The sequence below is a fragment of the Elephas maximus genome, chromosome 23 (genome assembly GCF_024166365.1).
Source record: "Elephas maximus indicus isolate mEleMax1 chromosome 23, mEleMax1 primary haplotype, whole genome shotgun sequence".
NCBI classification, from domain to species: domain Eukaryota; kingdom Metazoa; phylum Chordata; class Mammalia; order Proboscidea; family Elephantidae; genus Elephas; species Elephas maximus.
In genome coordinates this window covers 10,962,676-10,987,045 of record NC_064841.1, presented here as the reverse complement: position 1 = coordinate 10,987,045, position 24,370 = coordinate 10,962,676, and the positions used below count along the sequence as shown (strand labels likewise).

Genomic DNA, 24,370 nt, shown 5'->3' with positions numbered 1-24,370 from the left:
TGGAGGCAAAAGGTCCGTACTAAGAGTCCAGTTACTGTGACCCCAAGCATGCAACTTCATAGTTCCAGGCCCAGTCAGTAACACAGTAGTAAGAACACCCACCTCCCAGGGCTGTGCTGACAATAACTAAGGTATTGGATTACAAACACCATCTTAAATTGGAAAAAGCCAAACCCACTGCCGTCCAGTCATCCCTATAGGGCAGAGCAGAACTGCCCCATAGGGTTTCCAAGGAGCAGCTGGTAGATTGAACTGCCCATTTTTTGAAGCCGAACACTTAACCACTGCGCCACCAGGGCTCCGAAACAGGAGAGAGCTCTATAAATATTATCTACCAGGGCTCTATTTCTTCCCAGAAGGTGGACGCCTGACATTTCGAAGAAAGAAAAATTTGTGATATTATTATTACAAATAATAATGAAGTCTATTTTAATTAGAATCCCAATCTTTCTGAATCGGATTGTTTCTTGTAAACTCTAAATTGCAGGCCGGTTAGTTAACACCAACAGCAGTGCAAAAGGGAAAGAATTTGATCAACACGCCTAGCCAACCAAAAGAATTCCATAGTCTGAAATTAAAAGTATTCCTAGTGATTTTGCCTGCTCTGCAGAGCGGCCCCGGTGCTCGCCCTCTGGCACTCTGTGGGTGAAGAGGCGGCCACTCCCTGGGGCTAAGCGGCTCCTGAATGTCACCCTCTGTCCCCCCACCTTCACTCCGTAAAGTGGAGCCCCTCCGCCGGCTGCTGGCAGAAGGGAGCCCCGAGACTGCTCGTGGAGGGTCGCTTTTTACGACAGAAATCACCAGGAAGGGGCTTAGGAACACACAGGTGGGGACATTTGTTATTCATGTTTACATAACCAAGGTAATAAATATTTTATAGATGTGCTTGTATTTATTAACCACCCCCCGCCCCAGCCCCAGCCAGCCAGGTACTTTAATTGGATCAAGAGTGACACCCAGTGGATAAACTTTGCTAAACTCTATTTTCAAAATAAAAATAAAGTCCAAGAAGAAAAAAAAGGCAAAAAACTTCACATTGATTTAGTTTATTAAAGTATCCCACAGGATAGCCAAAGTGTCATAAATCCAGTATTTTTTTTAAATACACACAAAATCCTGTTACTTCAAATCTCATTAAGAACAACAGCAAAAGGGAGCTGAGAGACTGGGACTAGCTTACAAAGAAGCCAGAAGGCACGCCTGTGTTTGCAGAAACCATTAACAAGGAGAAAACGTTAAAGAAAAAAGACAAAGCTTTGCCCGGAACTTCTTTAGCATGTGTGTTTGTTTGTTTGTTTTTAACCAGCAGGAGAGAGAAGAATTAAAATTTGACCAGAAATCCGTGCGAGGGTTTTTCTGATCGGAAGCAGGCAAAAAGTGGTAGCCCTTTGAAACTCTGATGAACAGTCTGGCCCGGGGCAAATGAAAACCCATGACCACATTTTGTGACCCCAAATACCATGACCATATCAGTGCATACGACCTAACCCAGTCAGACCATAAAACAGTCATTAACACGAAGTCTGCCCAGGAAATTCAAGACATTCGCTGGCTCTGACTATACAGAGGCGCATTTGCCCTTTTTTGATTTTCATAAACAATTCATTCCGCTTTTCAGATTTCCCTCTGGGATTATATTTTGCTTCCCCCCACTCCACCCCCCCAAATGAACCATTTGCATTTAGGAGGAGGATTTTTATGAGTCCCACAATAAAGTCACTGTGCCTCTCTGATGCCACCGGCTTCTGTTAATCTTTCATCCCTGCCTGGCACAACTGCAGCTTTCTACCTCTTTACCGTCTCTTCATCTGCACTTCTCTCCCACCTACTTCCAGGACTCTTGAGGTCCCAGCCCAGGGTGTCCTTCCAATCCAGGGCCTCCTTCCCCGCTGCCTCCCAATGAGGCCTCTGAAACGCACTGAGCGAACATCAATTCACCATGAAACGGCTCCTACCCAGGCCACCTTTCCACGAGCAACGAGCGCTTTATTACTTCCCGGCCTCAGCCTTACCACCGTTGGCCTCTGCCAGCAGCCCTGTTGAGCCTGGTGGCATAAATCGCTCCTGTTTGTTTAACTGGTTAAATAAGATTAAAGAGTGTTTTTTTTTTTTGTTGTTGGCATAGAGTCTAGTGTGTACACTTGTGTGCATTTTAATTTACATGCTCACACCCAATGCTGAGACCCAAAGGCGCAGTTTAAAAATTAAAAGTTTTCAAAGCCACGCTGGTAACAGTCAACAACAGGCAACAGGCTTTTCAGCCAGCGACTACTCAGAATAAGTTTAATTACCAAGAATGCCTGGTCGCGAAGTCCCAAGGAGGTACTGCTCCCTTCTTCAGGGTTCCCAAACCAGGCTACACCAGAATCCTCAATGGCTGTATGAATCAAGGAGAGACTCCTAAAACTCAACTGAGATGGGATTTCCAACTAGTTCTGGTAGGTGGGACAGGGCAAAATTGATCTAATTCAAAACTATTAAAGCCCATTGACTAAAAACCACCGGAAACATACTGTCACGTCTCTATAAGAGAAGGTTTAGAGGGGCTTCTTAGGGGATCTGGGCTTTTGCTGGATCCTTTTAAGGTTAAAGACCAAAAACCAAAACCGTTTGCGGCTGAGCCGATTCTGAATCATAGTGACCCTATAAGACAGAGTAGAACTGCCCCGTAGGGTTTCCAAAGAGCGGTGGATTCAAACTGCTGACCTTGTGGTTAGCAGCCGTAGCTCTTAACCACTGTGCCACCAGGGCTCAAATCTGGATTGCATTTGGTCAGTAAGTAGGAAAGCATTTTAATTTTTATGTAGCAATGAAAAGAACTGCAGCAGGGTGATAGTTGTCACCAGTTTAACAAAAAAGTAGCAGTCACTCATGTTAGTCAGAAGAAAAGGCTATTTAGTCACCTTTGTGGTTGTACAGTGGCCTAGTCTTTATCTTGTCCCAAACATGGTCACCACTGGCCTTGTGTGAGCACCGTTTATATTCTGTGGTCAGTGTTAACGTTCTCTGGCCATTGTGATCTGGTTGCCGCTCAGCCACCGCGTACTTTCCCAGAGTAATGTATCATCTCTTCGACCAACTTAGTATCTACTAGGGTGGCTAAGTGTCGGAATCCACTCGACAGCAATGGTTTTGTTTTTTTTATTTTGGTTTTATATATGCACACATATATATATTTTTACAAATAGAGAATTATGCTGTACAGACAATTTCGTAATCTATTTTGCCTACTGATACATCCATAGCTTTCTATGACAGTATTCATCTATGTAACTTTAATGGATAAATGGGGTTCCATGTTATGAATCATAACACATTTAACTACTACTACTGGACATTTAGAATATCTTCTTGTGTGTGTGTGTGTGTGTGGCTGGGTGGGTGGTGCAGACGTTTATAATCAATGCTGTAATGAACATCTCTGTAGCTAAGATTTTGTGTAACATCCATAGTTATTTCTTTACAATAAATTTCTTGAGACGGAATTGCTAAGTCCAAGGGGGTTCACAGTTCTAAGGCTTCTGGTACATGTTGTCAAATTGGCATTAAAAAGTTGTCCAAAAGTACACTCTCAGTGCTCTTTATAACTCTGCAAATACCTGTTTTGATTGGTTTCATATCTGACAGATTTTTCTACCTCCATGTGAGCTCAGATGGTCCAAATATGATGTTAATGAGGGCAAGTCTCTAAGTTGATTGGCTTTAGGAGGTGAGATTTTTATCACTAGTTAAGTGAACAAATCACAGGGAATGTCTCACGGATAGTAAACCAGGACTGTCATTCCCATAAACAAAGGATAACATAAAAGTTAAGTTTTTTATGAATAAAAATTGGTATTTGATTTTTATCTCAAGCATTTAATGCTTTTTTTTGTTTCATGACATCTCAATAAACATTTGTTGATTATCCTTTAAACACCATCTGATTCAATTAGAAATCTTTTGGATGCAAGTAACAGAGAACTCAACTCTAATTGACTTAAGAAAATAAAAACAGAGGGGCAATTTATTGACAGGTAATTGCAGGTGAAGCCTCATTCTAAAATTAAAGGCTGTCACCACCACCCATGCTGGTGGCCTCTGGCAGCTTCAGACTTTGTTGTAATGATGGCAAGATGGCTGCTAGAAAACCCAAAGGAAGTCATAATAGATGCTGGACCGGATAGCAATAAATGCCACTATTCCACCTCTCTCATAGAATTCGAGAACTAGTAGGAAATTTAGAAACCATCTAATCTGATGATTTTTTAAAAGTTTTTTTTTATTGTTGTTTTGTTTTGCTCGATAAACCTTTCTTCAAACAAGATCTTACGATGAAGTCAAATATATAAAATAGATTTAAATTGAGTAGCTCTAGTTGAAATAGGGGTGAAGACTCTTAGACCCAACACTTCTGTCCTTTCCCCATCCTTCCTGAGGCACCTCTCAGAATTTCCAAGTTTCCAAGAAGCACACTACTGGTCACTTTAGAGAAAGGGAAACTGAGGGCCAAAGCCTAGCTCACTATAGGATACTCACCCCATAACGGAACTCGGTAACCCTTACCCTCGCCCCTCAGCCTTGCTGCTTCCTTCACCTCTGTTTTCTTCTCACTGCCATTTTGAGTATTGTGTTTAAGTTCCATCCTTCACTGAGCACCCCTTCTCCTACCAAAACATGGGAAATAGGACCAAAGGGCTCACTTGCCCACCATCTGCATGTATACACAGCCCTCATGCCTCCAGCCACAGGATGTCACCAAGACTGGCTCCCTAAGTTCAAAGCTCTGCTGAACCTCTAGTGTTCCTCTAAATCCACTTGAGGTTTTCACTTCAACAAGAAAATGCCTCAATCAATTTGTGTTTCTCGGTCCTCTTAGGAATCCCTGAGTTTAGAAAATAGTTTTAGACAAAGTGCAGTAAGAGCAACGGAGCAGTGAACTGAAACTGGCAACCTAGAGGCTCCTGTCCTGCAAAAAAGAAAGGATACTGGTTCAGCTTTAAAGGATAGAAATGTTTTCTTTAATACACATTTCAGAGTTAAAATTTTTCTTGGAAAAAGAAATGAAAAAGATGACCAGTTGCATCCAGATGCCAAAGGAATCCCAAGCAGTTAATATAAGAAACACCATCACATGTGTCTAGTGAAAAGAAATATACCCCAAGACATCACCAAATGGTTTTATCTGAATTTATAGCCAAGAGTGGATACAGAGAGGCTAATGTAGCTCACAAGTGCCTTCTCTCTTTCCTCCAGCGCCCATCTCTCTCTCTCCATTTTAATAAAACAATGATTTTCTTATGTGGAAGATTCAGGGCACAGAAAATACTCAGAAAAAAGGGGTTAATAATGTTTCCAAAATAAAACCTTAAGGAGCACGGGGACACTGGGTAGCATTAGAGCTCCCTATGTACCAGACGTTTGGGTGGAGTCAATGAGTACATGCCACAAGGGGGTGGCAGGGGATGCACCTTCCCCTTGTAAAGAACAATCCTTTAAGGGGTCTCATTAAATACAACCATTTGCCATAGAGTTGATTCTGGGTCAGACTGTGCTCCACAGGGTTTTCATTGGCTGATTTTTCAGGAACAGATGGCCAGGTCTCTCTTTCAAGGTACCTCCGGGGGGACTCAAACCTCCAACCTTTGAGTCAGCAGCTCAGCGAGCACATGAACTATTTGCACAACCCAGAGACTCTATTGTTAAATATAACTCTCCCCCTCTCCAAGAAGAAAATCGTTCCTGCCAAAACTGTGATTTCTAGCCAACCCCACACATAACCTTTTCCATTGTACATTGGAATTCTGCAATAATTAAACTAATTTTTAATTAGTTCAAACTAGAGATGCGGAGTTTCTCAAAAATTTCAAGCCATGAAAGAAAAGAAATTTTTGTCTGGATATAGGAAAATATGTATATATATATATATATATATATATATATATATATATATATGTATGTATCTCTTTCAGATCTAAAATCCTCTTGTGGTATTACCAACATAGCAATATATTAAAATCATGGTTTTCTCTTAGAATCTTTAGGTCTAGTCCATAGGGAGATGTAACTGTCAGGAATAATGACTGGAATGGGAAGCATTTTTTTTTTCACCTTTGGTTTGAATAACCATAAATGTCCACGCACTTCCCCCTCTGGCCGCCCCCCTCACGGTTCACACCTCAGCTATAGCCTTTGTTACCGGTGCTGTAATTTCCTGTTTACTCATCCCTCTCCCTCATTGCACTCCACTCAGCAAAGGCAAGGACTGTATTTACTCATTTTGGATCCTGAAGGGCCTAGGAGAATGCATGATTCCGAGTACACACTCAGAAAACTGCCTACAAATGGAGGCTGAAAAGTGACCAGATGGACTGTTATCAACACCCCTTCCAAGCTCTCATCTGTTGTCTTTTTTATCTTTTTTTCTGGATTAGTAAAAGGCTAAGTGCAAACCCCAAAGAAAGGCTGGGCTGGAAAATTCAGAACCTGTGGCCAAGTAAGGATTAGAACTGTGAAAGAAGGTTCTAGAAATATTAGGTGAAATTAACCCTATCCTCAAAAACAGTATCTTTTGCCTTTTTCCTTTCACCGGGTTACGTAACCATACAGAGAACTAAGCCTCAAAAACGCCACGCCATTAGGGAAATTGCAGCTGAAGACAAATAGGGTGACCTGAAGAGGGCGCTCTTGCCACAGACATTTACAGTCAATATTCTTTGGGGAGGGGCTTGAAGTTTCCCCCTCAGTAAGGCCAGCAGAAAAAGCACCGCATTCTTTCCTAAGGAGCTCATAAGTCTTCCAGCCAAGCAAGAAGGAAAAGACAAAACACCAAGGGTGAAGAATTAGTAGAGAATGCCAAAGGCAAGGGTTGTACCACCTGACTGGGGCACTCTGGCAGCAGGGCTTTATATGGCTCGCACAGGGCTGTTTGCTTTCTCCTCATTAGATCTTTTAAAAAAGTAAAAGACAAACTCTATAGCAAGCCAGCCCACATTCTGGCCTGCAATAGTGCCTTCTCTGCATGGCCTTTCAACTCTTTTTCGTTCCACTTGCTACAAGTCACTTCCGTCTAGACCGAACCAGAATGGGGACATTTGCCAGATGTCTATAGCATTAAAGTGACAGTGTTGTGCTTTTAGGGAGTCTTGGGTTCTCCCTGATGGCCCATGGCAACTTTCCAGGCTCCTGAGCTAAGGCAGCAGATGAGCCCTGTGCCTGCCTTCACCCTTCACTGGGTCAGTTACAGGCTGATGGTCTAAGTTTGCAATGAAAGGATGCCTAGTTCTCTTCCTCCCCTGAGTGCTCCCATCACACATGACTGACCCGGCAATTGGCAGGGAGGCACCCCAACTCATTCTGTCCCCAAAACCCTGTCTTCCCCAAAGCTGGCTCTGCTCAGGGCCTTCATTTATGTACTGGTCCCAGCTGTGCCCTTCTCCTAGGCTGTATGTACCTCTATCTTTCCAACTCTATTGCCCCTGGCCCAGCTCAGGCCCTTATCATCTTACGACTCAGTGATGTCCCTGCTCCATCCTGGCCTCAATCCATTCTTCACACTGCATTGCAGTTCCCTTCCTGAAAAAAAAAAAAAAAAAACAGACCCCTGACTGCTCCTACCTCACTGCCCACCACTTTTCCCATTGCTTAACCAGCTGCCATATTGGCTCCTGTGTTGTTCCTTGAAGACCATGCTCCTGCCCCAGGATCTTTGCACAGGTTCCTCCTCTGTCTGGCATTATCTTCTCTGACACCCATACATGGGGCTCTCTATAACTTCATTCAGGGTTCTGCCCAAACGTCCTGCCTCCCCTGACCATGCCCACCTCAACTACTGCCCACCATATGACTCCCTATCACCTCACACTGCTTTATTGTTTTTTTTATCACTCCCTGTATATCTGATTGTGTATTTATGATCTGTCAGCTCCATGAAGACAGAGGCTTAGCTCTCTCTTGACCACAGCTATATCTGCAGCACCTGGCACATAGGAGGTTCCCAATAAATATCTGTTGAATTAACTCTTCAACTCGGTCCCCTCCTCCATTCCCACAGCTACTCCTCACTCACTCTGGAATTAAACCAAGTCCCACGGCACGCAGGGCTCCCGCAATCGGACCTTCTTCTCTTTCCCTGGCCCTGTTTCCTGTCATACACCCCCACCTGCAATGTGCCCTGAATTCCACTCAAAGCTCCCGTCAAGCACCTTCATGCCTCTGTGTCGCTGCTCATGCTGTCTCCTGCCTTCCCTTCCATCACATGTGTTGAAATCCTCCTCATCTTTCAAGGCCATCTGACACGCTAGCTCCCTGCTGTGAAGACTTCTTTGTTTTCCCTCCCACCCCAGTAACTGACCGTTCCATCCCTCCATACCAGTTTGCACAGTTCTTATGTCACATCCTGTGTTACGAATTAATTCTGTATTTTACTATCTCTTCCAGTAGACAAAGTATAGGAACTGGACATTACTTTATTAACTCTCAAGCACATAGATCAGGGGTCTCAAACTCAAATGCCCACAGGATGTCCGTGAGATACATGGGTAAGGTAGGGACTTGGAGAACTAGAGGGGAGTTCCCCATCCACAAAGCGGACTGTGGCTTGGCTCCAGCACACTGTCCCAGGCCTGGCATGTGACCCTAGGATTCCCAAACCTCCAGAATTTGAAAGAAGCAGGAAATCGGGATGACTCTTAAATGAATATCTCAATTTTCAATGTCAGTAACTAATTAAGGCATATTTTTAACTGTTTCAGGAAAAAAAAAAAAAACTCCAGATAGGATTCAGCCTGGGGAACAAGGATTTGCAAGTTCTGAATTCTAGTAGAAGAACTAGGCACATGGCAAAACCCACTAAACCCACGGCCTCATTAAATGCTTGTGAGTGCAACTGTCCACCATTTTGTCATATGACTGATTTCCCTAAGTGTTGTAAATCCTACCTCTATGATGTTAATGAGGTGGGATTAGTGGCAGTTATGTTATTGAGGCAGGATTCAACCTACAAGATTAGATTGTGTCTTAAGTCGATCTCTTTTGAGATATAAAAGAGAAGTGAGCAGAGAGACATGGGGACCTCATGCCAACAAGAAACAAGAGACAGGAGAATAGCGCGTCTTTTGGAACTGGGGTCCCTGCTCTGAGAAGCCCCTCAACAGGGGAAGATTGATGGCAAGGACCTTCCTCCAGAGCTAACAGGGAGAGGAAGCCTCATCTGGAGCTGGCGCCCTGAATTTGACTTGTAGCCTACTAGACTATGAGAGACTAACTGTCTCCTTGTTAAAGCCATCCGCTTGTGGAATTTCTGTTACAGCAGCACTGGATGATTAAGACAGTAAGGAAATTAAAAAAAAAAACAAACCTGTTGCTGTAGAGTTGATTCTGACTCATAACAACCCTAAAGGACAGAGTAGAACTGCCCCATAGACTTTCTAAGGAGTGCCTGGTGGATTCGAACTGCCAATCTTTCAGTTAGCAACCATCGTACTTAACCACTACACCACCGGGGTTTCCATTAAGGAAATAGTTCCCTGATATATGTACCATTGTTTGGGAAACTCTGCAAAAAAAATGCTGTGGTGGCCAAAAAAAAAAAAAGTCTGACTTCTATTATACAAAGACTGCCTCCTTCCTTCCTGTCTTATTCCCCCACTAACAAGTTACTGCTGTCATTGCCGGCCTCTTCATTCCCATCCCCCCTGCCCAGCCACACAAACCTGAGCAGACCCTCCCCAAGTGCTGGGTCTGGTTCTGAGGTATGCAATTAATGGGGGAGAGAACAACTGGAGTCAGTTCAGAAGAAAGCCAGAGAAGCCATCAGAGATCTGGAAAATAAAGATCAGGAAAGGTTAAAGGAACCAAGTCAATTCCATTTGGAGGAAGGAAGGTTACAAGGTTAGCTAGCAATGGTTTTCAAATATATAAAAGGTTCATGCCTAGGACAGTAGCGAGCTGTTCTCTCTACTGGGAACAAACAGAAAACAGACAACAACCACCACACAGAGATTTGGGTGAGCACTTTGGTATTTAAAAAAAAAAAAAAAACTTTTTTTTTTTTTTTTTTACACTGGAAAAAGTTCTACCTTCTGGGTAGAACATTCTAGGATTCTAAGAATGCCCTGATAGAAAAGGTTAGCCCGTTAAAGAACAGACCATAAAGCAAAAGAAAGACTTCCATCTATATAAAAAGTGAGATGTCACTTGATGAAGAAGGCAATATTGCTCTATTTACCCATCAGATATCTACTTCATTTGGGAGCAACTAAAACCCAACTTACTTTGGTAATGTGTTCAAGGTCACCTAGGACTACGAACAGCCACATTTTCCCCACTGCACTCTTTCTAGGTGCATACTAAGAAAGCTGGTTTTCTCCAAGGAATGAGGAAGGTATAATAGATACATGGTAGGTAGGTAGGAAGGCAGGAAGACTGATAGAGGTGAACAGATTGATAAGTTGATAGATCGATAGGTTGATAGGTAGGTAGGCAGGCAGGTGGGTAGGCAGGTAGGTAGGCAGATGGACAATTATTCCTTAAGTACAGTCACAGTCCTCTCAGGTGAGAGGAGAGCTGCCCTCAGAGGACAGCTGCACATTTCCCAGGGGCCTCTGTGGTGACTTGCACTTTTTTCATTTTGAAATCAAAGGAAAAGCCAGCATGAGATTTTCTCTCTTAAAAGTCTGCCCAGCCTGGAGCTGCAGTCAGCCTGCCTCTGAGGAAGCCCTCGGCAAAATGGCAGCATCAACAAAGTCTTAGACATTCTCCACGCGCTCCTTTTCTCTCCCAGACCCCAAAGTGCTCCTGATCCTGGGCACCTTTGCCACCATCTACCCATTTTATCAGTTACCTCCACGGAAAAGGCCACCCCAGAAATCAGTCTGAGTTCTTCTGGTTCCTCACAGCCTCATCCTCTTCTAGGGGCTTGAACCAGAGTGACTCAGCCTCATTCCTCCCTGTTGTCACAAAACTCACAGGAATGGATTTGGGTGGGTTTCAGACAAACGTGTCCTGGTGCCCGCTCTTCATGCAGGTAAAATCGGGCCCTGCCTGGTTATTTTGTGGCAGTTGATCAATCTTGATCTCCTCTCACCGCCTCTTTCCACGACTTCCCAAGATTTATTTCTGTGCACTGATGTTTCCTAAATATATTTGTCTTTTTGCGGGACTCCTTAAGGGCCTTGGTAACATATTTTATATGATTAGCTATTAATAAGAACAAGAACGATTGTCAACATTAATAAAGAGAAGTATTTTGTTTTTGCCTTGTTTTATGTGAGCGGATTATATCTGAAAGATATGGTAAGAGGAGAGTATCCTGCTTAATTATAGATCAAAAATTGTTACTGGACATCCAGAATCAGGGATAAGTACCCCAAAAGTGAGAAAGGCTAACATTGAGATTATGAATCTGGAAATATGATAAAAGGGCCCATTTATCATATTGCTATTGTTTCTTCAAGTACCATTACGCCCAAGGGTTGGCTTGAAAAGCATAAAAATGAGGGATGAGAGACACTGAATCTGCGTTTTCTGAGTAAAGGTGAAATTAATTACTTGAGATTCTGTCACATAAAGTTAGGCAAATCTGGGTTCAAATTCCAGCTCTGCCATTTACTGTGAGAACCTAACCAAGAAACCTCACTTAGCTCTAAAATAAACATAATAATATCAACCTCAAGTGGCACAAATGGTTTACACTTGACTACTAACCAGGAAGTTGGCAGTTCAAAACCACCCAGTGGCACCACAGAAGACAGGCTTTGCAATCTGCTTCTGTAAAGATTAAAACAGCCAAGAAAACCCTATGGAGCAGTTCTACTGTGTAACACACGGGGTTTCCATGAGTCAGAATTGACTCGACAGCAATGGGTTGTGTTTTGTTTGCTGTTTTCAATATCAACCTCAGAAGGTTTTCACAAAAATTAAATTACATAAGATATACACAAAGCAATGTTGAGCACACCTTAAGTTCTTGACAAGTGGCAAAAATTATCACTAAAATAATAATTATCATATTGTCACCCCTTAAAAATTTTTTTTTTTTTTTTTTTGTAGCCTTCTCAAGTACACATCTCTAGACTCCATTCAAAAAACTTTTCTTGAAGGCAGACATCAGCAACCTGGACTACTGTGACAAAGACAGCCCAGGAATTTCCTCTGAGATCGTGCTTCCAATGTCTTCCACTGAGGTACAAAAATGTGCTCAGTGTATCCTTGGCAACCTCTCACCACCTGCTCTTCTGATCTCTCCTCCTCCTTCTAGCAAAGCCACCCCTCCACGTCTACATTCCTCTGCCCTGCTCCAAAGTTATTCCTCCTCTCGCCTTCTCCTCTTTAATCAAAACTTTCCTCAGTTTCCTCATCAGCCAACTAAGTGAAGGAAAAGCACCTAAATGTGTTAAACACTCAGGAGGCCTCAGTAAATGTGAGTTCTTATCCTTCATCTGTAAAATGAGAGATTTGGACAAGGTTGCCTCTAAAATCCTGAGATTTCGCAGAAATTTATAGCAATGGGCAAACCCAGGGTATATGTGCGTGCTAGCAAAAGAGGTTTATTTTTTGTTTTTTTTTAAGCACCTCCAACTAATCTCTAGTTGGTCAGTTGTAGGATATTTAAAGATAGGCAGGAAACTGGGTCACTCCCTGCCCATATACAAAGGCCAGAACAGTATTAAGCTCCTCAGCACCCCAATTCTGAATGGTAGCTGGCCCCCGCCCCCAACACAGGTATGGTTAACCCACTGGCTTTGAGTTGATTCTGACTCACAGCGACCCTATAGGACAGAGTAGAACTGCCCCATAGGGTTTCCAAGGCTGTACTCTTTACAGAAGTAGACTGCCACACCTTTCTCCTGCGGAGCAAGTGGTGGGTTCAAACTGCCAACCTTTCAGTTAGCAGCCAAGCGCTTAATCAGTGCACCACCAGGGCCCCTTGTAAGTATGGTTAGAGAATTAAAATGAAGATTACCACCTGTTAAGGATTTTTATGGACAGTCCAAGGAAACATAGGTCAACTTCATCCAAACCCATAAAAAAAACACCCATTGCCATCGAGTCAATTCTGACTCATAGCGACCCTTCATCTTGGAGGGGCCCTGCTGACCAGAAGCTGTGACCTTAGGTTACTGGAGGCATGACAGGCTTTTTGAACAGATGGAAGAGCTCAGACATCCCAGGCTTCTGGTAGCATCTGCTGAATTCAGGCTGAGGTGACCTGACCTGGGGATGCCACTGACACTAGGGCAGGTTTGAAATTTGATGGCTGGTTTGTTAAGCAAAGAGTCATCCATGGAACTGATGGCTCCATAAGATCTCAGTAATGGAATTATGTGCCCAGGATACACAGCTGGCAACTCTTATTCTCTACAGATCACTTCAGGCAGCAAAAAAGTGCTTTATAATGTATTCATTCATTTCAGTACAGTCCGTTGTGATGTTAGAAAGTGGTTTGTATCAGGAAAAGGCTGAACTGGATTTGAAAAGGAGAAATGAATTTTCTTAGAGGGATTAGTTTGGAGAACAAAATGAATGCATGTGAGATACTTCATTAACATGTAACTCAGTTTGGCAGGTGATCCTAATATGCTCCTGGAAAAGGGGGAATCAGAGCAACTGAAACCGTGGAAGCAAATGAGCTACAGGTATGCCTGTTTTTGTTGTTTTTAGTCTCATCTGGCTCATCACAGGAAACCCTGGTGGTGTAGTGGTTAAGTGCTACGGCTGCTAACCAAAGGGTCGGCAGTTCGAATCCGCCAGGTGCTCCTTGGAAACTCTATGGGGCAGCTCTACTCTGTCCTACAGGGTCGCTATGAGTTGGCATCGACTCGGCTGTACTGGGTTTGGTTTTTTTCTTTTGGTTTTGGATCATCACAGGTATACCGAATATATGTCAAAAAGTTAACAATAAAGGGAAAGTGTTCCTTAAACCATATCAATAAATGAAGTGTCTGAAAATGATCAGATATTTACTCACGGGGAACTGATGGACAGCTTAAGAGAGAAAGGGTGGTTGCTAGGTTATCCTCTGAGAGACTCCACAGCTTCCTAAAACATCCCCTTATTCCACAACTGTTCTCTTGTCCTCTCCTCCAGGAAAAGACGGGTCACACAAGGAAAACAATGGACTCCTAAAGCTGGGTGAAGACCACTGAGACAACTACCCCGAGAAGGTGACAATCCTAGAAGAGTCCGTTCCGGTGCTTATGAAGAAGATAGGCCTGTGAGGGCTACAAGGCTGCATTCCCAGCCTGGACAGCTTGCCAATCGACATCTAAAATGTTGCTTCTTCTGCGATGATTCTCCTCCTCCTCCTCTCCCCAAAGCACCTCCTTCTTGAACTTTCCTATTTCGTTTCATTAATATATATCTATTGAGAGGAGACCCTGGGTGGTGCAAACAGTTAACACGCTTGGCTGCTAACCAACAGGCTGGAGGTTCGAGTACAACCCAGAAAGCCCTGGCGATCCAGTTCTGAAAAATCAGCCGTGAAAACCCTATGGAGCACATTTCTACTCTGACACACATGGGGTTGCCATGAGTTGGAATCCAATCTACAACAACTGGTTGTTTTTTTACTGAGAACCTACTCTGTGCCAGGCACTGTACTAGGTGCAAGGATACAGCAGTAAACAAGATCAAAGTTCCTGTCCATATGCCCTCACATTCGAGAAAAGAAAAAAAAATCACCAAATAGATAATGCATAGCCAAGTTGACGAAACATGCTATGAAGAACAGTCAAGGAGGATAAGGGAAAGACAGAGAGAGAGTCATCAGGGAAGGCCTCTCTGGAGAGAGTTTATTTTAGCAATCTCTAAAGCATAAGTCCTTCCACCAATGAGAACTTGCAGGAACTTTTGGGAAGAGCAATACTATAATTTGTGTTATTTTAATATTTAGTGTATTGGTTGAAAATCGCCGCGTTTACAGAAGGAATATAAATGAGTCAAGACGGCCAGTTGGGGATTGCAGGTGACGTTATCTGGGGGAAGAATGTTCAAGAAGGGGGAAATGGCAAGTGTGAAGGGCTTAGGGTGGGATGATGCTTGCCTTGTTCAAGGAGCAGCAAGCATGCCCATGTGGCTGGAGAGAAGTGAGCAAGGTGGGATGGGGGCAGGGCATGTCTCTCCCTTATTCCCCTCCAGGTTGAAAACTGCAGGTTTTAGACTAGTTATTTTTTACTCTCCCTACCCTCTCCTTGATTCAGCCTTTATTGGGCTATCTGTTCCTACAGAATCAGTCTCTAAAATCATCCCTTCCCTGTTCCCCACTCACTTTATGCCTAAATTACTCAACCCATACCCATTGCCATAGAGTTGATTCCAACGCATAGCAACCCCATAGGACAGAGCAGAACTGCCCCATAGAGTTTCTAAGGAGCTCCTGGTGGATTTGAACTGCTCACCTTTTGGTTAGCAGCCATAGCTCTTGACCACTACGCCACCAGGGTTTCTGAATTACTCAAGAGCCCCCTAACTGCCAAAAGCCTTCCTGCCTCTTGCATCTTTTCTTGCTCTAATCACCTTACTCTAAGCCTCTGGATTAATCTTCCTAGAGCTTTGCTCTCATCCTCTTTCCCTCCCTTGCATAAAGATAGCTTAGCATTACCTATAGGATGAAGCAGAAGCTCCTTAGCCTACTCCTCCCCCCTAAATCTGGCCCAGACCTCACTCCCTCTAACTCCATTCCCAACTCTGGTGACCTCCCACCATCAGGTCATTCTCGGCCTCATCACTCTCAGCCCTTAAAGCCCAGCTTCAGACCCACTTTAGCCATCCCTGAGTAGCCCAGTCTAAAACCAACTGTCTCTTCTTGAACAGCTGGGGCATTAAATCATACATACCCAATCCAGTGGTTCACACACAGGAGATACAGCAGTGTATAAGGCCTCCCATGTCCTTCTTCAATCCCCGCTCAGCAAGTAGACTAAACTCATGGAGGGCAGGGATCCTGTCTTACACAGCCTTTGCATCCCCTAAGTGCCATAACATATATAATACGTGGACAATAAGCATGAATAAAGAATGGCTTCTAGGTTGTCAGGTATTGAATTGGGTGAGAAATAGAAAATAAAATCATCATATTGTATCTTTGAAGCCCTCCCTTTTCTGCAGATAAAAGGGACTACTCAGCGCCAGCTCATTTTCCTCTTAATAGGAGGAATATAAGCTGAGCAGCATGGTCACTACAGTCTTGTTTTGGCTTCTGTGAACTACTGCCTCCTTTGCTGCGAGACCAGAAGAACTGGATGCTGTCCAGCTCCCATTATCAAATGTTTTAATCAAGCACTCAATTGATGAATCCTGTGCATGACTGCTGTGTATATTTTCACCAAAAGTAACTATTTTTAAAAAATCTTATTTTGTTCACTCTCTATACTCAGTGACTAGGTACCTAAGTAATAGAAATATCTGGCATATTTATGTTCAGTACTGAGTCTATGTAACAGCTACAAACTCTGCAAGGAAACACTATCAATATGGTAGAGCCCAATGTGGAAAATGTGTACACCTACCTGAGTATCACTTTGAGGACTAAGGTGCGCCTGACCCAAGCCATGGTATTTTCAATCGTCTTATATCCATTTGAAAGCTGGATAATGGATAAGGAAGACTGAAGAAAAACTGACACCTTTAAATTATTATGGTGTTGGTGAAGAATATTGAATACACCATGGACTGCCAGAAGAATGAACAAGTCTGTCCTGGAAGAAGTACAGCCAGAATGCTCCTTGGAGTCAAGGATGGTGAGACTTTATCTTATGTACTTTGGATATGTTATCAGGAGGGATCAACCCCTGGAAAAGGAAATCATGCTTGGCAAAGCAGAGGGTCAACGAAAAAAGAGGAAGACCCTCAACAAGATGGACTGACACAGTGGCTGCAACAATGGGCTTGAACATAGCAATGATTGTGAGAATGGTGCAGAACTGGGCAGCGTTTTGTCCTGCTGTACGTAGGGTTGCTATGAGTCGGAAGTGACTCAACAGCACCTAACAACCACAACCACCTGAGTATCTAAGAGGAATGCTACAGGTAATGACAATAGATTTGAAAAAACTTAAAAGAGCGGGGAGAAGAAGAAGAAGATACATTTCTTCCACCTAGGGCATCACTGCCAAAAGCTGGGCAACAACAATATTTTGCACACAGAGAAAGTTCTCATGGGTGCCAACAAAAACATAGGCAGGGTATATAAAGTCTGCATTGTTCCAGAGAAAATATAAAATCTCATTCAAAAATAGAAAAGTTTCCAACAAGAGGCTAAAAAATCCTCTTCAGCTTTGGATGCCTGGTGGCCTTGCACATAGTGGCCCAACAGAACTGGACAGTGTTTCTCATTTGAGTTCTTTGAAGTTGGCACCTGCGAATGTCTCTGAAGTCCTATCTTTCAAAATAATAATAATGAAGTTAAAAATAACAGATTCAGGAATTCTGCATTTAATGCATATTTCACCTGCACCTGGTAGGATTAAGCATGTGGGAGGAGAGAGAGGGCGAGAACAGGGTAGGCAGGGGATATAAACTGCGTGGGGGCAGTCTGACCTCCTCTCTCTTCACAAGAGGAAAGGAGGATCAAGATCAACAGCACAAGGCTGACTCCCGTGAGGTGGAGGTCGGACAAGCCTCCTCTCTCCGCCATCTTTACCAATTCTAACACCAACCATCCCTCACACAACATTCTCTCCTTCTCTGCTGGGTTCGATTACTCATGGCAATGCCCACACAGAATTCACAGGTTACACTCACGATTGAGAGGTTTATTAGGGAAGTAACAGTTATAATTCAGGCTCAGAAACACTCAAGATACAGTTCTCCCATCAGGACAGCCTCTTCCCAGCCATAGGCACACCTCTCCCTGGCCCTCAGTCTCTGGCCAAAGGCCCACAGCACCTGCTGCCAGGTTTCTCCTGCCGGTCTCTCCTTCCTTGGTGGTGGACTCTCCTCTATGCAATGGGATTCGTTCTCTTTGAAGGCAAAACTGACCAATCCCCTTGGTAGGCCACAATTACCCTATCACACAGTCCCGCCCAATCACCTGGGTGGGAGGTAGAAGACCATGGCTAGAAAGGCCACACACAAAAGTAATTAATTGCACCGCAGTGGGGAGTCACCAACTTCCAGCAGGCACTCGTGAATCCCTTTCCACAGATCCTTCTGCCTGTAAAGTCGTGCTGCCCGGGCTACACCATTCACACTAAGGCTCGGGGCAAACCTTACTCACAGTGAAAGCAGGCACAGGCCTACCTTGGCATGATTTCTGGAAGCCCCTAAGGAGATCCTCCCACTGACTGAAGCCTGGAATTCCATTATCAGAGTGTAATCTCTACAGCTTCCTTCCGTCTCTGTGAACTTGCAAGAATTTCTGGGAAGGATAATACTTGAAGCTGTGATTTATGTCTTAACGCAAAGACTGAAAGTCCAGCATTTAAAGGCAAGTAAACATACTGAATTTTTTTTTTTTTAAAACATACTGAATTTTTTTTTTTTTTTTGAAACACACTGACTGGGCTCCAGCTGACTGGAACCATCTGCGACATGGGCCCAATGCCACCAAGACTTCTGATTTTCAAGAGAAGCCAGGAATCCAGGTCTTCATGTGAAATCTCCTGATTTTTTAAATGGCAACTGACCCCACACTAAGTCTGATTATTTTAAACACTACGCGGGCCAAACAAAACCCACCTGCAGGACAGCAGTAAGATACATTTACGACCTTACCTCGGTACAGAGCCTGAGAGGAGGAGGTAAAGAACCAGCAGCCACCTGGCAGCAAAGGCAGAAGGCGAGGGGGGCAGATCAGGGAGAAGCCAAAGGGCTGATACTGAGTCGAACAGCTTTGCCAAAGGCAGAAATGGGACCACACAAGGAGCTTCTGAAAAGGCCTCCAGGCAGCCGCTTTGTCTGTACCCCATCTGCCCTCCAAACAGACCTGTTTTAGACTTTGTGAGCCACTTGCCTTTGTGGACTTCTTCCTCCATAAATCATATATATATATCCCAGCCCCATGTGTCAGAATAGAACTGGGCTCCACGGGGTTTTCACACCATGTTATGATCTCATTGTTGAATACATGCAGGTAGAACAACATGAGAGCCACATGCTGTATCACGTCTTAGTTTGTAACTACAACGGTTCATGTGCTGTGAAGGCATGAAATATTTCTACTTCCAAGTGTTTAAAAGATAATATAAAATGAGTGTGGTTTGACTTTCTGGAGCCATGAAGGCTGCATGAACTCCTGAAACAATTGCCCTGAGATAATCTTTAAACGTTAAACCAAGTATATCCCTTGAAGTCTTCTTAAAACCAAACGACAGTTAGCTTAACTAGTAATAAATGTCTGCCTGGAGCACTATGCTCTTTTAAGAACTATCTACATGGGATCAAACTGACAACAGCAACTCGAAAGATTAGATAGGAACCTTAGGGGACAGTGAGTTTATGTTAATGGGGGAGGAACAACTCAGAAAAGGAGGGTGAGAATGGCTGCACAACTCAATGTAATCAGTGTCACTAAATGCTACACATAGAAACTGTCGGATTGGTGTTTTGCTGTGTGTATTCTCACAAAATAAATAAAAATTTTAACTTGAAAAAATAAAGTGTTGTTTGATTTCAAAAGAGTTGATTAAGATGTATGTATTCAAAGCCACACAATTTGGTGATTCCTGAAGACACGAATTAAGGGAGGCCACGTGGAACTGCTGACTAAGCTGAGCCTGTATTCCTTGCTCTCTCTACCTACTGTACTTTTAACTGCTCAACCCCCCCCCAAAAGCCTTATTTTCATCTAATCTTTAAATCTCTTACATCAGCTAAAAAGGAATGCATTTTTCCAGACATATCTTTACTATAGCGTAACAGTTCTCTTTCTAAAAAAAAAATCACAAAAAACTCTTAAGCTTTTGCAAAATATTTTCAAATCACTAAATTCCTCCAAACAGCATTCTCAGCTCATTTTATAGCAGAGGTCCCAGAGAGAGTTAGAGGCAGATTATGGAATTTTACATAACTCAGGATCAAGTCCAGTGAGCCAGGCTGATTTCTTAATGTTCAAATAGATGTCCAAAGATTTCTTTGGGCCAAAATAAGGCAATTGGTTGTGTCTGAAATAGCTGCTTTGTTAAAAATTGGAGTCATTTATAAACAGAATGGTTATTTCCTTATAGCAAAAAGACAAAATCCATTCCTAACCTATGCTCACATATGATGTTCAGCTCCGTGGGCCCAAATGCAATTCCTGAACATAAGCCATGTCAGCACTAAGTGCTTAATACAGGCTCATGTATTGGTTCTTTTTAACTGGACTATTAAGTCCATTAACATTTAATGAAAACAATTTTAACTTTACCCACAAAAACACTCACAATGCCTTTCCATCAACTCCCTAAAGGCAAAACAACATAAATTCTAAAGAAAAATAACTATGAAGCTTCACTCAGTGAAAATTACTTCTATGGGACAGGTTAAGTATGGAATTCCTGTCTACCTGCAGTTTGCCTTTGATTTTTACTACAAAGATAAACCCAAACTGGCAATTACCCTCTGTGACCCCTACCAAATAATCTCAGCCTGAAAACACTGGTGTTTTTCTCACTACAATGTAATGTACATGGAATTAACTAGCATGATTTCACAAAGAGTCTTAGTAATCCATTCCAGTATTCTGCTGTGCAACACTGTCTTTTAAAATATTATAATTCTTTTCCATCTACAGCAGTCTCAAAGTAAAATTATATTCACGTTGGCTTGAGTGAGTAAGATCTGGAAACCAAAGTTCTTTTACATAATTCCAACTGTCACATTGGCCCCCTTACCCATTGCTGTCAAGGCAATTCCAACTCATAGTGACCCTACAGGACAGAGCAGAACTGCCCCACAGGGTTTCCAAGGAGCAGCTGCTGGATTTGAACTGCCAACCTTTTGGTTAGCAATCAAGCTCTTAACCACTGTACCACCAGGGCTCCCACACTGGCCTGGAGAGATATGTTGTGAAACACAAATTAAATTGTTCGTTCAGTAGTGCTTTATTCTGTTGTCTACAAAATATGCATAAACTAGCTTAAGCTTGCGTTTGCTCTGAACCTTTTTAAAAGTATATATATTCCCAAGGCCTATTTTGAAACTGCCAGAATAGAGAGGAGAAGTGAAATTAACCCCCTTATTAAGTTTTTAAGGAGCCTGGTAGCACAGTGGTTAAGCACTCAGCTGCCAACCGAAAGGTCAGCAGTTCCAACCCACCAGCCACTCTGCTGGAGAAAGATACGGCAGCCTGCTTTCGTAAAGACTCACTGCCTTGGCAACCCGTGGGGCAGTTCTACTCTGTCCTATAGAGTCACTGTGAGTCAGAATCTACTCAACAATAACAGGTTTGGCTTTTTTTTTAATTAAGTTTTTTTAAAAAAAAAACCAACATATTCCTGTTTGTGCTTCTGAACGTGATGCCGCTAAATGGACAATTCCATTGATTTAACAATTCTATATCCAAACCTCTCAAATCTAATGCCTTTGAAAACAGTCTCCAGTAAAAGGAGGAAAAAAAAAAAGCAGCAGCAGCAGCTACAATCATTCATGACATATAATCCTTACAGTCATGTTTTTGGCAAACTTATTTAATAATCTAACGATCAAAAAAAAGTCATATTTTTTTAAACACCTGTCTTGAAAAACCTCACATGGCAGCTTTCGGGACGTGAATACCTGTGAGAAACCCGAACATCTAAAGGAGTTAGCGGGACTGATGTAGTTAAGGCACTGAACATTTGACATGGCAGTTGTAGAAGCTGTAAATGTACCCCAGTAGGAAGTAGCTTTCCATAGACTTCAAAGCAAAAGGCAGTTAATTATCTAGCTTTCAGGAGCAGTGCGGACTTACGTGACAGCTGCAAGACGGGGACACATGGGTATCTCAACAACTGAACATCAGCCTTCAGATTGTGTCATTGTTCAGCTTGGATCTCACTGGAAAGAAATGCTTAAGGTCTCAGCTTGGTTCAATTCAAATTAGTCTAAGAGTTCTCCCAGATGGTTTCCCGGCACAAGCTTATTTTTCACCCCAGAGCCTGCGCTTCGCCATCACCTCCAGGGGCAGTCGACATGCTGTTTGCATATGCTCAAGCTCCATTCTGAATGCCATGTGTGGGATGTACCCATGTGAGCGCTCCCCTCCCCGGCACGATTGTGAATTCAATCTGGAGGTCTTGTAACTTCGGTGAGAAAAGAAATGTTTCTTCTTTAGGAGCGTTTCTAATCAGTCTTTTTCCTTCTCTTTTTCCCTCTCTGTCTCATTTTTTTTTTTTTAACTGACAGCAAAGATTGACTGTTTCTGCCTGGTGCCTAACAGGTGGGATGTCTTAGGTTGTTCTCCATGGCTGACCAAATAACAGTGGGTCCCACAAGTACTTGACTTGCATGATTCCAGGCAGGGCCTGGCTTGCCCATACCTTCCCAGAGCATTAGCTTCTATCTATAACCTCATCAGGCTCCAGGCTAGCCAAGGAAAATCCCCAGAGAAATCAGGTTTGTTCCTGGCTTCCCCTGACAACAGCTCCCACTCGGGGGTTGTGGTCACACTTTGCAGCCTCCGGCACCATTTTTAGATCCAGCACTTGACCTTCTTGAACAGCAGAGGGTTGTCAAGAAGCACAAGGGGTGTGCCCTCAAGGAAAGAACACAGAAAAAGTATAGATTCCTTTGATTGGACCTGCTGGAGATAGGAAATAATGGCATTTGAAGAGGAAAATGAAAAAATTTGGGAGAGTATAACTGTTCAGAGAGCTAATAAGGAAAGTGTTGAGAGAAGGCAAACTTCAAAAAATAAAATAAAATTGAAGGACCAAACTGTTTGATATGACCTAAGCTAACTTTTAACCCTTTTAGAAATGGTTTGCCTTTAAGTGCTGTAAATTAGCAGGGTCTTGCTCTTAAAATAAAAAGGTAACAAAATAACACTTAAACAAAAATCCCCAGCAATTGCTGACTTGTTCTTGCTTTGTGTTTCCGGCCACGCACTCCAATCGGCCACATACTGTCTTTCGACATGTCCAGAGTCCCCAGTGAGGCCTTGCTGATTTCAAGCAGTTGGTAACTACGTGCGACATATGCAGAACCATCTTTTCCGGAAGCTTCAAAAATCCAGGACTCTTCTCGTCTCTCCACCTCCAGGAAACAAATTATGCAAAATGTTCTCAAGCTGCCTGTAAGACGTGTCATGTGAGTGACTTGACAAAAATATCATACAAATGTATTAATTATCTTTAAATATGTTTCTTTGTGGTTTTCAGTTCATCTTGCATTAAGTGCTGAGCAGAAACTGACTCTGTTTCTTGCAGCCAAATTGCACAAGAAGCATAAATCTTTAACGTTCTTGGTTTTCGGTACTGACTTTGCTTTCTTCCATAAGGATTTGAATACCTCTGAAAAGCATGCTGGATAAATTCCCAAAATGCCAGGCTGCTGGCCAAACTACTCCAAGGTGATAGGCCACAGCGGCTTCCTTCTTCCCGGGGAAAGAGTGCAAAAGTACAGATCATGGGATGCTCAGCCAATGTGTGATTACAGAATGTTCAAGCTCTGTCTTCTAAGGAGATGCTAAGTAATAAAAAAAAAAAAACAGGCTGCTTTATATGCAGGGAAACCCTGGTGGTATACTGGTTAAGTGCTACAGCTGCTAACCAAAGGGTCGGCAGTTTGAATCCACCAGGCACTCCTTAGAAACTCTATGGGGCAGTTCTGCTCTGTCCTATAGGGTCGCTGTGAGTCGGAATCAACTCGATGGCCATCGGTTTGGTTTTGATTATGTGGAGAGTTTACGTAGTTAACCAGCCCTGGGTTTTCAGGTATCAGTAAGACAATGTTCAATTAATGAATCATAAAAGGTGATAATGGAAATGTACTTTAACAAACAGATGGTCCAGTGATCTGATCCAGGAATACCTCCCATAATGCCCCTACCAAGTGATCATGTTTGAGCAAAAAGAATTTACCCTATGTTAAAATAGTCTACACACACACACATACACGGCAGTAATTCTTATCAGACAGACAAAAGAATAATCTCATCGTATGTAAAGAGCTACTACACCTCACTAAGAAAATACGAATACTCCAATAGAAAAATGGGCAAAGGATACGGAAAGAAAAAGAAATAAAAATGTTTCTTAAAAATAAAAGATAGAAGATATACGTAATGAACATTACTCATAGTAACAGAAATACAAATTAAGTACGCTGAGCTCACTTTTCAAGTATTTCATGTATTTCTGATATAAGTATAAATTGGTATAACCCCTATAGAAGGTAATTTAGCAATCAAAGTAACGGATGAATAATACACCTTTACCCACCACTTTAACTTATAGGAATTTGCACACATGCAAAATATCTACGTAAATGG

At 42.8% G+C, this 24,370-nt stretch overlaps 1 protein-coding gene across 7 annotated transcripts in view; it reads right to left on the bottom strand.

Annotated features, from left to right (window-relative positions):
* Window positions 1-24,370, bottom strand: part of LOC126066586 (vasodilator-stimulated phosphoprotein-like) — a 521,808-nt gene that overhangs the window by 483,619 nt on the left and 13,819 nt on the right. For 2 of the 7 annotated variants that reach the window (XR_007515145.1, XM_049867822.1), the window contains one exon: window positions 22,839-23,565. The exons of the other annotated variants lie outside the window; for them this stretch is intronic. Coding sequence is in view for 1 of the 2 variants with exons in the window: in XM_049867822.1 (XP_049723779.1) it covers window positions 23,555-23,565 (11 nt within the window). In the remaining variant the exon portion in view is untranslated. Of the gene's footprint in view, window positions 1-22,838; window positions 23,566-24,370 lie in introns of those variants that run through there. 7 annotated transcript variants of the gene reach the window in all.